General features: G+C 41.3%; 1 protein-coding gene across 1 annotated transcript; it reads left to right on the top strand.

Annotated features, from left to right (window-relative positions):
- Nucleotides 1-185: 185 nt before the first annotated feature.
- LOC103778601 (tetratricopeptide repeat protein 17-like) lies at nucleotides 186-10,179 on the top strand (the record flags this gene model as incomplete). Its single annotated transcript, XM_008946195.1, is given in 10 exon segments — nucleotides 186-208; nucleotides 210-359; nucleotides 603-763; nucleotides 1,042-1,154; nucleotides 2,745-2,885; nucleotides 3,329-3,444; nucleotides 4,535-4,709; nucleotides 5,564-5,641; nucleotides 7,630-7,854; nucleotides 9,993-10,179. Coding segments are annotated over 10 exon segments (1,369 nt in total), but the record flags the coding sequence as incomplete, so codon positions are not given.
- Between the last annotated feature and the right edge of the window lie 5,795 nt (nucleotides 10,180-15,974).

Genomic DNA, 15,974 nt, shown 5'->3' with positions numbered 1-15,974 from the left:
TTCATCCAAAAGTCTGTCTTTCACCAAAGGTTTATCTCTGCACTTGGGAATAAATCCCAGAGAGATTCTTTTGAAGCTTTTCTCTAGGAGATACAGTGGCTTGGGTTTCAGAAGTGACACAAATTGAAATTGTAGTTAAAAACTGCTTTCAAAATGGGATATTTTTTATTGAATATTACAGAGCAATGGCTAATTCTCTCTCTCTTGGTCATCCTTCAGATGCTTGGAGAGTACAACCACTCAGTCCTGTGTTATGATCATGCTCTACAGGCCAAACCAGGGTTTGAGCAAGCTGTAAAAAGGAAGCACGCTGTCCTGTGTCAGCAAAAACTGGAGCAAAAATTGGAAGCCCAGCACAGGTGAGTAAAGAAGCATCCTAGTGGCAGTTCACACACTCTCACTTGTATTGTTCTGTTGTAGCAGTTATTTAAATTTCAAATAGAACAGTGGTTTTCAACTTTCTATCCTTACTTGACCATGGAATAAAATTATGCCTAAGAATACTTGAAGAAACCCAAAGCTGGAAATGTGCAAGGCTGTAGGAAAAGCTGAGATTGTAACAAGCTCTCCAAGTAAATCTTTTCTACTGTTGAATTTTCAAGGTCTCTTCAGCGAACGTTAAATGAATTGAAAGAATATCAGAAGCAGCATGACCATTACCTCAGGCAGCAAGATGTTTTAGACAAATACAAGCTCATCCAGGAGGAACAAATCTTGAGGAACATCATTCACGAGACGCAGATGGCAAAAGAAGCTCAATTAGGTGGAGTTTTTAGTCTTCCTGCTCATTATAGCAATGAATTGCACATATTCAGATTAATGTCAGGATGCAACTTCTTTAGGATGGCCCTGAGTGGCTGTTGTGTTTGGCTTATTAAAGAATTGAAGAGAATTTTGGCAAGTCTCTCAAAGGCATTTCCCACAGTGCTGACTGTGAGGGACTGACCAAGTTAGGGGTGAAGAGGTTTGTGTTTCAGTTGTGTTTCTAGCCTCAGAAACCTCACTTCTGTAGTAAAAAAACCCCTCTTTTGTGCTCTGCAGGGAACCATCAGATCTGTAGGCTGGGCAACCAGCAGCACAGCTTGCACTGCCAGTGGGACCAGCCCGTCCGCTACCACCGCGGAGACCTCTTTGAGAACGTGGAGTATGTCCAGGTGGGTCCCTGAACTGACACCACTGCCTGAAGCTACATCCCCCTTGCCTTGCTAGCAAAATAGAGGCTTGACAAAGAGGGTACATTTTGGGTGTGGTAATTACAGTGGGAAGTGTTTTAGTCTCTTTTCTAGAGCGTGAAGTATTTCGTGCTAATTCCTTTCACTAGTAATACAAGCTGAGATCAACTGTGGGTGGTAGAAATGTGAGGGTTTATTGTCTAAGATTTAGTTTGACTTAGAAAAGAGAGCTCTTAGAAATCTTTGAAGTGAAAAAATACTATTTTAGTCCCAAGTCTTAGTTTTCTAGGAGTTAGCAGCCACTTCTTTATTGACTCCTTTGCTTTTCCAACCTGCACAGCACAGCCGAGTGTGTCCTTCTAGGAAGTACAAGAATCCTCACTTGAGGAGTTACAGCTTTCTCTTACATAAATGTACTACATTTCAGGCATGTTAGCAGGAGCATAAAGTTTCATTTTCCAATGTGGTTTCCTTAAGAAAGGACAGGAAAAAGCATTATGCAGCTAATGTTAATGAGGAGGCTAAAGTTTTTTGTAAGGAATTGGTTTTCTTTTCTAATGTACATGTTGTGTATGGAACAAGACTTATTCTTTAGTGGAAGGAGTACTCCAACTTAATGCCTTACAAGTGTGCTTATAATAATACTCTATCAATCACTTATCTCTGAAGCTTTAAAATAGATCACAGTTTCTTTTGTTTATCACCCTGGTGTGTGACTCAAGCTGTGCAGCTTTTGCATGTTCCTTCCACTGTAATCTAGGTCAATTTAAATGACCTTTCAAAGTCCTTTCCAACCTAAAATGTTCTATGGTTCTATGATTTCCTCCTCCCAGGAGGAGCACAAAACTGCCATGAGCAATTAACAAATGGGGTTGAATCTAGTGAGTGCTCTTACAGCCCCAAAATAGGTGTTAGCTAGTTTTTGTGACTATTTGTTGATTGTACATCTTAAGTTACCTCACTAAGGAAATCTGATACAGGAATATTAAGAATTTTCCAGAATATATCCAGAATGACAGCAACCCAAGCAGCACAGCTGCTGTGTTGAAACTGCAGATAAAGGTTATGGGCTGCTTTATTTTGCAACACTGAATGTCTTATGGAGTTTCCCTGTGACTGATTTAAGAAACAGGAGTAATTATTTTTAATTATGCTATGTTTTTTCTTGGATGTTGTCCCTATTATAATAATAAATTCAGATTATTGAGATAATTTTGCAAGCCATGAGTCTTGGTAACTCTGACTTGAACTAGAACCACACAATCCAGATAAGTAAAGTTTGGTTGTGGTCTATTAAAAATGTTTGTTTGGTACCTTTTAGCTTTTTTTTTTTTCCTTAATTTGCATTTGTTGTTTTCATTGTTGCCTTGTTTACAACACGAGTGCTACTTTGCTGTGGGGTGAGTGGATCAAGAGGCTGAAATATCCTTTTGGTTTTTTCCCTGCTACCCAAATTTCAGCTCATCAGTGAGGCTTAATTATGTAAATGGTGGGGAAAAAGATCATGTGCAGAAATTCAGCCAGGGATATACCATCTCTCTTATTAAATCCTGTTTTTTCTCTTCTTTCTAGTTTGGTGAAGACTCTTCAACTTCTCGTATGACATCTGTGAATCTGGATCTCCACACCAACCAAAGTGACCCCAGCCAGTCCTTGCAGTCTTCCCCTGTTCCTCGTTCTGTCTTCTCAGTGTGGAGTGTGGAACCCAGCAGAGTGAGTGAAGGGGATGAGCTTTGCCCTTTCCAAGAGGAGCTGTGCAAGAGTAAAGCTTGTCCTCATTTTTCTGACACTTCTGAGCATGTGGGAGACAGTTCTGATGTGTGGCAGCACTGGAGAATGTAGCATTCAGAATTTCTTCAACATACAAGCATCTCTGTAGTTTCTCTGCACCAGTTGCCCATTATTTGAATCTCTACTACAGCACAGAGAGTTCTGTAGATTCTTAGCTACCTTGGCAATGATTTGCTGCAAATAAAGCAGTATGAAAGAGTAAGGATTGAAAATGAACTGCTGATATCCCAGAAAAAATGAAAAAATGATAAACATCTCTGTTCTTTTTCTCCTCCAGACTGTTTCTTATGTTTTTATTAGTGGATTAATTAGGATATTAAAAATGCTGAGAAAATAATCAAAAAAATCATTCCTTTCCCCCTTAGGACAAGCAGCATATTCTTTGGCCTCAGAGATCAGAGTGCATGAAATCTTTCCCCAAAATTCCTGACCCAGAAGAACTGCCAACTTACTTCCTGCCTCCAGAAAACAGGGGCTTCAGGCAAGTGGGCATTCTTTTCTAAATTATATTTGTGAGTTTTCACACCAATGTCTTCATGAGTATTTTCTTTCTGGAGAGGATGGCTGCAGTCAGTACTGGACAGGGTAGGTGTGTTCAGACCTTTCTCTCTGGCTGTTCCACAGAGGGAGGGTGTTTTCCTTTCCTTTTCTTTGCTGTAGCTGTAATAGTGATCTAATATCATGGTGCTTCTTCCCTGACTGTTAGTACAAAGTGAATATGTGAAATATCCTACAGTATTACTCAAAAGACTGAGGATTTAAGACTGAGAGTCTTGCAGAGTGTATTTAAAAAACAAAAAAAGACAGAGAGAGAGAGAATTAATTGTGTCTATTTAATAACTTCAATTAACTGTTGTGCATTGCATACATCCTCCTGGCTTATAGTGATCTAATATCATGGTGCTTCTTCCCTGACTGTTAGTACAAAGTGAATATGTGAAATATCCCACAGTATTACTCCAAAGAATGAGGATTTAAGTCTGAGAGTCTTGTGGAGTGTATTTAAGAAACAAAAAGAGACTTTGAGACAGAGAGAATGAGGTGTGTCTATTTAATAACTACAGTTAACTGTTGTACATTGCATACATCTTCCTGGCTTTAGTTATGATAACAGAAAATTGTAAAGAACATAAAATACTTGAAAACTATTTGGAGTGGAAAGCCCTGGCTGGTTCCTCTGGGACAGAGGCAAAGAGCAGCTTCATTGTGGGGTAGTCAGTAGTGTTTGTTATTACACAGGATAAAATTCATGTGTCTATGCTGTAAGAGCTGCTTCTGCAGATCAATGCAATTTCATAGTATCCTACTCAGTGTTAGAACAGTGAGACACAACAGGAGAACTTTCTGTGTCTTCTGTCTGCATTGTCTATTTTTTTTTCAGGTGTTCTATGCTTAAAAACACAAAGTAAAGACCTTATTTATTAATGATTTTTGAAGGGGAGGGGTGATCCTTGAACTCTCCTGGTTTGCAGCTCAGGACAGTGAGGTTTGTCAGTAGCTGGATCTTATGTTTATACACCAGTGATGTGCAGCACATGGTTTTAATGTCTCTTGGCTCTCCCTATTGCTAGAGTCCACCCAATCCTGAGTATCCCAAGAGATGCTGCTGGGCATGGAGAATCCCAGGCCCCAGACTGCTCTTCCATTACTGACACTCGTAACAATGAATCTCTCAACATGCTGGTGAAGGAACTAGACACTCATCTGCAGTTGAAATTCAAGATGCCAGATGATCAAGCAAGACAAGTAAGAAACGTTTTCTCATTGGTTTTCTTCTGTTTTGCTGTTTTTCTCTTTATTGCCTTAAAAATCCTACTCAGAACATGAAAGATTCTGATATTTAAAAGATGGCTTGGTGCCACGAGCTGATTGGTACTTGGAAAAAAGGGGAGCAAGTGCTTCTAATAGGGCTGGAGAAAGGGAGAGCTCATCACTCAGCATAAGACTTGTTGCCTGACTTCTTTCAAAAGCTCACAGAATAGGAAATTTAAGTTACTATTTGAAATTCCTGCTTCCTTTAAAAACTTCTAACAATCCCTTGACATGATTCATCTCCCAGGGTTTTCCAGTAACTACTGTTGTACTAACTGGGTAACTTTAGTCTGAGTCTTTCATGTTACTTTCTGGAGATGGGCTGCTTTAATCATTCCATGTTCACATTGTTTAAACTTTTTTTATATCCTTCCCCTTTTTGCTAAGCTGGAGAAAGGGAGAGCTCATCACTCAGCATAAGACTTGTTGCCTGACTTCTTTCAAAAGCTCACAGAATAGGAAATTTAAGTTACTATTTGAAATTCCTGCTTCCTTTAAAAACTTCTAACAATCCCTTGCCATGATTCATCTCCCAGGGTTTTCCAGTAACTACTGTTGTACCAGCTGGGTAACTTTAGGCTGAGAGGAGTCTTTCATGTTACTGTCTGGAGATGGGCTGCTTTAATCATTCTATGTTCACATTGTTTAGAACTTTTTTTTTTCCTTTTTCTTCCCCCTTTTGCTAAAAGGAGGATATAAAAAGTGAGACTTGAATGACTCATGTAGATACATACTGTAAAATCTAATCAGTCAATTAAAAAAAAACAATAAAAATCTCTGTTGTCCAGGTTTTGCACTCTCGTATCAACAACCAAACCATTACCCAGGCCAAGATAGGAGCCTTCCTAGACCATGCCATGAAAAAGGTAGGTCCAAAAAATGTAGCATGAGATCAACTCAGAATTATTTGAGCTTTGTTTCTGTACTTCTAAAGGAGTCAGTTGGTGTTGTGCAAGTTAAAAGCTTATTTGCTGCCTGTAACTGAGATGAAACTAACTTTAAAATCCATGTTTACAAGTAAAGCACAAACCTGTGGAGAAGTAGCCATTTAATTTAGGGTAGTGTGGACCCTGTAGTTCCTTGTTCTTGTTGTGACTTCAGGACAAAGCAATATTTGTTAATCCTGGCTGCTGTTTGCTTAACAGAGGGAAATAGTCTGGAACTATTCCTCTACCTTTCAGCACTCTCTACCTGCCTGCTTTTCCTTATGCTCTTCCTCCTCCTCCTCCTTCTCACTCCCCTGCCTTCCTCCCCAAACCCCTCTCCAAAGAACCCAACCCTCTGTCAGTCTTCTGTCAGGATAATTATCACTCTGGGGCAAAGAGTGTGCATCTGTGGAGCACCCCCTGGAACACCACCTCCACCTTGCCTGGGGCCTTGGGGAGTCATCACAAGTCAAGTGACAGGAAGCATGGAGATAGAGGTTGACTCTTTTGGCTGTGCCAAGCTGATATTTCTCACATGAACTCTCTGGTACAAGTCATGTCAAGGCTGTGTATGTGTGTATTGTTTCCAGTCTAAAATCAGGGCCATGTACCATGTGCAGCTGTCTTACCCAGGAGCAAGATGAACAGTAGGACTTGGTTCCTATTATTCTGCTGCTCAGATCACCCCTGAACGTGTCTAATGTCTTATTGCTGCCATGTGTAGTTATTTTGGGTTGAGCTGTAGTATTTTGTTGCTTTCATGCTAGAAGTCTGAACTCCTCAGTGTTGTAACAACACTGTTGTGTCATCCCTGTTCTGCATCATTGCAAAGTAGGGGTGATAGAGGCTCTGACCCTCAGAGCTTGTGTCAGGTGCTCTCAGCAAAGAGGTAACAGATCAGACTGACATCTCCTGGTTCACCTTGGACATGAGGAGGAACTTTGTGAGGTTGTCTTCAAAAGCTGGAGGGAGATCTTTGTCCTGATGAAGTTTTTCAGCCTGGTGTTACTGGAGTGCTGGCTGTGTTGTGTTAATATAATACTACTGTAAAAATCCAGAGCTGTTTGGCTTCTTTTAGCTTAGCTGCATGTTGCCTACTCAGGTACTTCAGACCTCTAGGCTGGTTTAGACAGTAAATTCAGTTATTGCTTTTAGACTTGAATCTCTTTGTAGAATTGAGAAATGTGGACTACTGAAAATATTAAAAACTACAATATAAATGTTTCTGAACTATTTCCAACTCCTCCATCTGAAAGTGGATGTTTTACATAGCTCTGTTCACCTGCCAGTGTTTTAAAGTTTGGTTATTTCTCCTCTAGGGTGTTTTTTTTCCATTGTAGGTGAAAGAGGAGGAAGGAACATTCAAGGTGTATTTGACACCTCCTCCACTCTTCCTCCTGCCCTCCCTTCTTGCCTGCTATTTTATAACCTTCAAGCAGTATCTCATGCTTGTCACTTGTCAGCTTTCAGAAAGAGATAACTAAATCTAAGAAAAAACAACTCTGAAACCTTAAGTTGTCAGCAAATCTTCATGTTGGATGTGGGACCTGGAATCACGTCCACCTACAATTTAACAGCTGCCTGACCTTCAGATTGTAACATACCTGCTTAGTGCTGTATTGATGTGATTTGAAGGCTCTGAAGTGGCTCACAAATAGTGCTTCCTGAAGTGGGCTAATGATCATCCCCTGGATGTTTTAAGGGATTTTTGTGGTCATGAGTAGAGTGTGAGCACCAGCTGCTACTCAGTTCCAGTTCAGACTGTCAATCCCATCCATTAGAACAGAGCAGGGCAGACTGAGCAGCCTGGGAGCTGTCACAGCAAGGTGCAATTTCCATCTAGCTAATGAGGTGAGTTGTGTTTCTTCCCAAAGAGCAGGCAGCACCTCTTGGGGGGGTGTTTTCATCCTTCTCTGACTCTCCAACAGCCAGAAGATCCTCTGTGGCTGGTGCTGAACGAAGCTGGGTTGTACTGGCGTGCGGCTGGCAACGGGACCTTTGCAGTCACCTGCCTGCAGAAGGCATTCAACCTGGCTCCCCACCAGTACCAGGACATCCCTCTGGTCAACCTGGCCAACCTCCTCATGCATTATGGTCTGCATCTGGATGCCAGCAAGCTCCTCCTGGAGGCTTTGGCCATCAATGCCTCTGAGGTAAGGGGTTTTGTGTTGGTTTGGTGCTGAATGTCTTTTCCTTCATGATTTTCTACATACTCTACTTAGAGGATTTTCTAAATACTCTGTGCTTACTTAGCTGTGCATGCAGTTCAGCTTGCAGCCTGTCATTTGCAACAGATGTCAGTCTTCATTTCAACTCTTGATCACACTGGGGATGATGCTCTTTGCTGAGAATATAAACATCTAGAGGAGAAGTTTTTCTAAAACACATGACAGACTTTTTGCCTCCCAAAACCTGTGGCTCCAAGGAAGGTAACCCTGGTGTTTTGGCAACACTTTTATCTAAAACACAGATCTGTAGTGCTGTCAACATTGTGTCTTGATTTTTAAAACCCTTCAAGTAACACATCTGTCACTAAGATCTCTGGCTGTATAGACTTTTTTCTCTACCACTTTTTATCTGTACTGTTTTATTTGTCCCTAAATTTAATCTATATACCTGAAAGAGAAGCTGTGTTCTGGTCATTTTGTGATTTCACTTCTAACCATAGATTCAAAACAAGTTTTGGTATTTCTGCAAGGTGCAATTATACACATTTTGTAGGTTGTCAACTATGTCATGTAGGAAGTTTCTGTATAAACTCTTCAAACTGTTGGACTGGCCAGAACAATTGTGAAAAGGAAATGGAGGGGATGCACAGCAGCTTTTCTCTAGCAAGTAGTTCTGAGCTTATATTTGAGATGCTTCAGTGAGAAGTTCCAGTGACTTTTCCCTGTGCTTCTACCTCTGTTAGTTAAACAGAGAGCCTAAACCTGCTGAGCCACCAGTCATCTAGCACATAAAAAAAGCTAAAACCAGAATAAGCTTTTTCAGTGCAGCATTCAGGAACGATTTTGCAATTGTTGGAAAGGAGTCTAGCCCATCTGGGTGGCAGGTAGGAGTGCAGAAAGGAACTCTAGAAAGAACTAAGCTCAAGAAAAACACTGGAAAGCAGAGTCTGGAGAGGAGGAGCCTGGGGATCTGTAGGACTGGGCTGTGAACAGAGCTTTTCTTCAAAAATTTGGCAAGTCCTACCTCCTTAAAATCAGCCTACTCTGATTTTTTTCAGGCATTTTCAGTCCTGTAATACCTACTGTATCAAAAACTCTAGCAGGAGGATTTGTACTTGAATAGTATTTCCTGGAAGATAGTGGGAAGTAAATACAAATTCAAGTGAATTACAACTACAGAGAGTGAAGGATCTGCTGTACTAGTGAAAGCTGTTTCCAAAAAATCATTTTTTTGCCCAGTTTCCACTTTTTTTGGGCTGATGTTTAATAAAATTATAAAAAGTTTGGGAAATCTTAAGCTACTGATCAGTCCCCACCTTTTCAGATGATGAATATAAAATTATTTTGGTGGAAAAAATGACTTCTAAATTACAAAGTTATAGTCATTATTCTAGTATTATACTGTTAATTGCAGCAAATTATGTAAGTGAGAGACTTTTTTGACAATAACCAAAATGGAATGTTTTACTATGTGCCTGTATTGAAGTGCTAATTAAATTCTACCCAGTGAAGAAGGTGTTTATAATTTGTCCTTTAAAAAAAAAAAAGTACACCTTTTAAGGAGACTAGATAAATATTTTAAATATTAAAATATTTCATAAAGAATTGAAAGCAAACATAAATATATACCCCTAAACTAGTGTGACATTGGTGTTGTCAGTGACCTACATCTGCTCAGGTAACTCCTGAACACTCCTGACAAATGAAACACATCTCTCCTGCTAGAACACTAGTAATATTTTTACATTTTGCTGACTTTTAACCATTCTAAAACATCTTCAGGGCTTTCAGTTTATTTTTTTGCTGCTCTGTGCAGTCAGGATTGTTTCTGTGAGGGGTTAGAAGCACTGAATGCTTCATTTCAGCTCGGGTGTATTTAACAGCTAGTTTTCACCATAGGAAGATGGAATCCTCAGCACAACCTGATGTCAAAACAGATTTTGTTTAGCAGCAGTGCATCAAGTTCTCCATTCTAAAGAACAGGCAGTCCTTACTGAAGAAATTCTCTAAATTCTTTGCAGCCAAATTTGGGAGGGTGTGGACTGACAGGGTTTTTTTGTCCTAGCTTCAATTCTAAACAGCAGAGTCACTTAGGCTGGGGTATGTTGCTTTTCTCTTGGCAGCCCCTGACTTTTCTGAGCCTAGGGAATGCATACCTGGCCCTGAACAACCTGAGTGGAGCCCTGCAGGCCTTCAGGCAGGGGCTGGACTTGGCCACCAGGTGCCTGGAGTGTGAGGGCAGCCTGAAGATGATCCGCTGTCTGCAGTTCTACCCCTTCCTCTACAACATCACCTCCTCTGCCTGCAGAGGTAAGCAGCTGCTGAAAGATGGACCCCAAGTGGAGCAGTGTCTGCTGGCCTTGGCTGTTGCATCTGAAATCCCTGATTCCTGGGTGGTTTTTTGCCCAGGATACTCCCTTTTGCTTTATCATGCTTTCTCCCTATAAGGACCAAGGTTGAGGCACTGCTTTAATAGAAAACAGCCCATTAAGAAGTGCTTGGGGATGACTTTAATTATCCAGAGGGCTGACACTGAATGCAGTTGACTTCCTGAGTGTGTCAGTGACACCTAAACAGCCTCACTGCTATCTCTTGGTAGTCAGTGAGGAGTTCTGGGTTCAGTATTTAGAGAAGTGCACAGCTCCTGGTGCTAAGCTACTCAACAGCCCCTTTGCACATCCCTCCAAATTGTACACTCATGTAAAATGGACATGTTTTCTTAAAGCTGAAGAATTTGGTGAAGAGCAGTTTAGTTTTGATCCTTTCAGCATGTTCAGTACTTTGGATGGTATTTTCTAGTGTTCAGTCTTTACAGAACAGGCTGTATTGTGTCAGCATTGTTTTGTTTATATGGGGTCTGTGGTCATGGCTCTTAACCCTCCAAAAATCTCTAAGAAGAATGCCTTTGAACCCAAGCTCTCCCCAAAAAATGATTTTTAAATGTTTGATCTAGAACACTTTATTGTCCATAGTGGCTAAAAACCAATAACAGCTTTTGGAGATGGATTCTTTCATTGAAAATGAAATGAAAAATCACTGGATATTTCAAGTATTTTCTCTGTCCTTGCACTTAGCTAATATGCTGCTCCTGAGCAATCCTGAAGAACTTTTATGAATACATTTTTGTGATTTCTTGTCCCTCAAATTGTTACTAAGGTTTTCTTTCCATCTAATCTTTCCTTTGGTTTTATATGAAAACCTCAGGTGAGAGAAGTGCTTTGGATTTTTAGTTTTGCTAGGCCTTCCTCTGATTTTTTATTTCATTCTCTATTACCAAGACATAGAGAAGCCTCCTCTGATTTAGTGTCCAGAATTACACAGCCTCAGCATAGACTAGAGGCCACCACATCTCCTGGTACAGCATGGCTGATGCCACTGCAGTTGTTCCAGTCACACCTCATCAATAACCACTCTTATTCTGCAGTTAAGCAGAAAGTATATTCACAGAGCTGGGGTGGTGATGAGCAGTGACTGTATTTGAACCCCAAATTCATCTCTTATATCTTTCTTTTGTATGCTTCTCTCCTTTAAACTTGTCAGAATACTTTAAAAGTACACTCCTCTAGTTCAGCTGCCTCTGGGCTGCTGTTTGTATGGCCTCTTGATCCAGGCTGCTCATTCTGAGGTCAGCTATTACTTCACATTCTGTTTAGGAGTTGGTGTTTCTTGAATGTGAGGAGAAACCCAAAAGTGCTTCTCAGAAGAGTGTTTTCTTTCTTCTTTGCCAGCTTGGCCCCAGTTAACAGTGAGCACAAACACACTGGGGTCAGTTTTGTTTGCTAAGGAGTCTGTGAAGCTGCTAAATTAAGAGAGAGCTGAATGTGCCTTAGCAGGGTAATTTGCTCATTAAATTTCAGTATTCCAGTATTTAAGTATTTTACTTCATATTTCTATTTTTAGCTTTTTTCTAGGACTCTTCCTGTCTTAATATTTCTTTCTTTCTTTCTCTTTTCTATTTATAATATCCTTTAGGTAGGTCTGAGTGCAAGAAACCTCCAAGTACAAACCTGGCAAATAGCTTAAATGTTCTTTGTCCATTCTTGTGCAGAGTGTAAACAAACACACTGGTTAATTCAACCTGGATGATGATTTGTGGTTTAAAACTCACAATTCAGCAATGGAAAGGCAGATTTGCTTGTCCTGTTTGCAGAAGGTTTGGGGAAATATCTTTTCTTCCTCACTGTAAACATCAAATTGAGAGGAGCTTTGACAGGCTGCATAAAAGTGAGGTTAAGTCTCCAAAACCAGAATTATTTCAAGAATGCACACCCAGAAATCACACTTGGCACTTCAAAGTATCCTGAAACTTTGGGAGTCTTCTCTTCATCCTCCAATCCAAAGAAAACAATGGAAAAGGGATTGTAAGTTTGAATTGTGAACTTGCATAAGGAATTTAGATTTCAAAGCCAGGTCACTTCACAGATGTGAGAAGAGGTATTAAAAACCTCCAACACTCTTCTATTTGACTTCTGTCTCTTCTGTTGAGGTTTGTTTAAGTGCTTGTTTTCACTGTAAAAGGATTTTTGAGTCTGAAAAGGATTTTAGTGGGTTTTTTCTTATAGAGGAGGTCTGTGAAGTGCCCAAAATTAGTACAACCACATCACCAATGACATGTATTTTAGGCAACTGCAAGAGCTGAATCAATTATAACTAATATGGGATGTGTACAGCAGCAGTGCTACATATGCTTCATTCCTTGGAGCAAGGGCTCACATGCTGCCTTGGTCCCAAATAACTGAGAAAAATGGCCAGAAGACTTCATTGGTCCAGGAGTATCCTGTGGTGATCCTTCAAGAAGTAACTTGGCAGGGTTAAGGGTGTTTCAGGTCAGTTCCTGAAGCAAGTTAAGGAGCAGAAACTTCTGTTTCTTGACAGCTGCCTAAGCAGCTGTATCAGACACACAATAACAGGACCAAGGCACTGGTTATACAAGAGTGAAAAAACTTGGATGTGAAAAACATGTGTCAACTCTCAGAGCTGCAGAAATTAGATACTTGGGCATTGTGGTGCTCATTCAGCTAGTAGAGAAAAGCAGCATTATTTTTGTCTGGCATGGAAAGGGTGCATTGCCAGGCTTTGCTTTGCACACCTTTGTGGTTTCAAAATTGATTTTTACCATGTGATAAGTATTTTTATCTGGCTTTGAGTGTCTACTTGTGGCAGTTCCAATTCATTATGAGCTCGTGCACTTTGCATTCTCTCAGGGAAGATCAAAATTCAGAATCTTATGGCCTGCTGGTGTTGGAAACATGAAGCACAGCTTCAAGTTCTCTTTAGTCTCACTGTCTTTCATTCCTTGGCAGGGTAGCACTTTTACAGCAGGCTTTGTGCTGCTCTGTGGGAAGTAGAGGCAGTGTGAGTACACTGGGGATGTCTGTGCATGCCATTGATGCTTTTCTGGAGCCAGTGGGTTTGTGACAGCAATGCATGCTGCCTTCCTGACTTCATTCTGCAGCTGCTACAGCAAGAGCTTAATGATCCTCTTTCAGCATGGCTTTAGTGCCCTCCTGTGGCATAAACACCCTATACCACAGGAAATCAAAAGTCTTGGCTTGTTTCATTTACTTCCTCTTCAAATAAAACGTAGGGAGAAGGTATTTGGTCTTTCAAGTGCAGGCATTTGCCTTTGTCCCCCAGCACTTCAGTTCTTACAGAGTTAATAAGCTTAGACCTTTCAGCAAATTGACCTGAAGAGGAGAGGCTGACCTGAAAGGAGAATCTCTGCTTGAAATCTTTCTTACAGGCAGATTAAAGAACTTGCTTAAATCAACATCACAATTTAAGCCTCTGACTCTAACCTGAGAGCTGCACTCACCTCGAGTTCCCTGTAGTGATTTCAGATGCACAAACCCCCAAGCAAAACCATGTTTTCCTTACACTAGTGTGTTAAAACAGAGAGATGTGAAAGAATTTGCATTTTTTCAATGCACCTTTCACTTCCTGGTCCCACACAAACTGACTTGATAGTCCCAGCAAGGGTCCATGAGGTCCTCTTAGACATTTTTATCATAATAGCCTTTTGGTTTCCTCCTCGAGCTGCTGTAGCTTCTTCCTCCAAGGACTGCTCATCACTTGCAGTGTTAAAAGTGGAAAGAGGGGGTGTTAACTCTTGGGGTAAAGGGTGTCATCTTAGCTCAGAATTTAGTCTGGTTTTGATTGAAGCAGAAGGGCAGAACCTTTACCAGTCATATGGGTTCTGAGCTGAACACTACTGGATGTTTAAAAATCAGCTTTTTTTTTTTTCTCTGACTTGTGTATCACCTAAAGGCAGAATCCTTGAGTGCTTCCAAGCCTTATTTAAACCACCACAAATGTTAGTACTCTTATTTATCAGATGATATTAATAATGGGGCTGAGCTCTGTGACTACACATTCCTCTGCTGCTTTTACTCTTTCTCCATTGCCTTGTGGGGAAGTTGATCTGTCTGAACAGAGCAGTCAACCCCAAAGGGTTCTCCTTTGAAATACTCAGTTGCTGATTCCTACTCACATACCTCTTGTAGATCCTGCAAGTTCCACCTGGGATCTGAAAACCAAGCTGGGTTTTTTCCCCCTCAAGTATCTCTGGCAGCAGAGAGCATATGTTGGTATGGAGATCATGCATCTGAAAGATCTGTTGGTGCTGCCCAGGTGGCATCTAGGCCACTGTGGTTGAGCTCTGCAGTACCCAAGGACTGAGAGGACATTAAGTTATTCTTGTGTAGAAGGAAAATATGTGTTGTATAGAATGAAGACTTGCTGAACACAGGCTGGTGGGAGACCTGGAGAGCAAGGACTCCTTGTCCTGCTGGAGACAGACACCCCTAGGGATGAGGGTGCCAGGAAACATCAGACATGCCTCTGATGGGAGATCCTGGAGTGGTCCTGAGTGGATCCTGGATCCTCAGGTGAGAATGTGCTCTGTGGGGATTATGTGACCCAATTATTGTTTCTAGTTTTGTGCTGCCTTTCCTGCTCCACTAGCCCAGCTGGCAGTTCCTACCATCTGCCTTGGCCACAGGACTTGTGGCATTCCTAGCAGACAGCTGACCAGATGTAGGGGTTTTGACATTTTGTACTATTTGATGTAGTGCCTGCTGTAAATCAGCTCTTTCCCTGGAAGGTCTTTCTGTGGCATCCCTGGAGTGGCTGGAAGAAGCTGTAAGTGATGGACCTTGTCCTGGTAGTGCCATGCTGAGCTCATTTCTGAAACCTGCCTTTCCAAACTCCATGTATTTTTCTTCTCAAAAGTGTGTATGGATTGAGACTCTTAGATTTAAAACCCCAAGAACGTGGTGCTATGTTAAACATGACATTTTTAGCTCTATATCCACTAGCCATATTTTAGGCTCTGTGTCCACTGCTCGTGCACTTTGCTTCCAAACTACTGCTTGTTGGAAAGCCCTTCTGCATCTTGAGGGTGTCTGCCACCAGCTCAAATGCCATTCTTTTGCATTTGCTAAACACACTAAAGGGTGAATTTAGCCTGCAGATTATTTTTACACTAACATTTAGGTGATTTCTTTCCATCCTGCCAAGTCTGCCTCGTGAGCTTATGTATTTCACTCTGCTGATGGCCAGCATGGCAGTGCTCCTCACAGCTTCTCCCAGCAGCCCCTCTCTGCATCGTGCATCTGCAGTGTGCAGTGTTCTGGATTCATTCTGCCTTCTCCCAGGACCAGGAGGCCACAGCAGAGCAGGGAGAGGGAAGTCCTGGCCTCAGCTGCAGGAGGGACAGAGGAGGTGAGGATAGCACAGTGGAAGGGAATGTAGGACTGTAGGAGAGTTGAGTGAGAGTTTACCAATGCAAAGCTATTAATACATGAAGGAGAATCAGTATTAAACTACACACAATATGACACTTGCCATTTTTATCTGCCTTTATAGTGCAAATGATTCTTTACCATCTTTTCTCTGGCTCATCCTCCAGTTACTCCAGCTTAACTTACACAGGAGGAGGATCCTCGGGGGTTGGAGTGCAAGGGAAAAGGCTTTCTTCCCAGCTTAATTTTTCCAAACCTGATGCTTTCAGTTATCAGATGTATTAACATTTCTCTACAACGTTTTTGGTGATAGGAATGTAGAGAAAATGAGACATATTTGCTGCTGTCCATGTCTTGAAGGTG

The sequence above is a fragment of the Merops nubicus genome, unplaced genomic scaffold (assembly GCF_000691845.1).
Source record: "Merops nubicus isolate BGI_N331 unplaced genomic scaffold, ASM69184v1 scaffold39188, whole genome shotgun sequence".
Lineage (NCBI taxonomy): Eukaryota > Metazoa > Chordata > Aves > Coraciiformes > Meropidae > Merops > Merops nubicus.
Note: the sequence above shows the minus strand (reverse complement) of the source record. Positions and strands in the feature narration are given on the sequence as shown.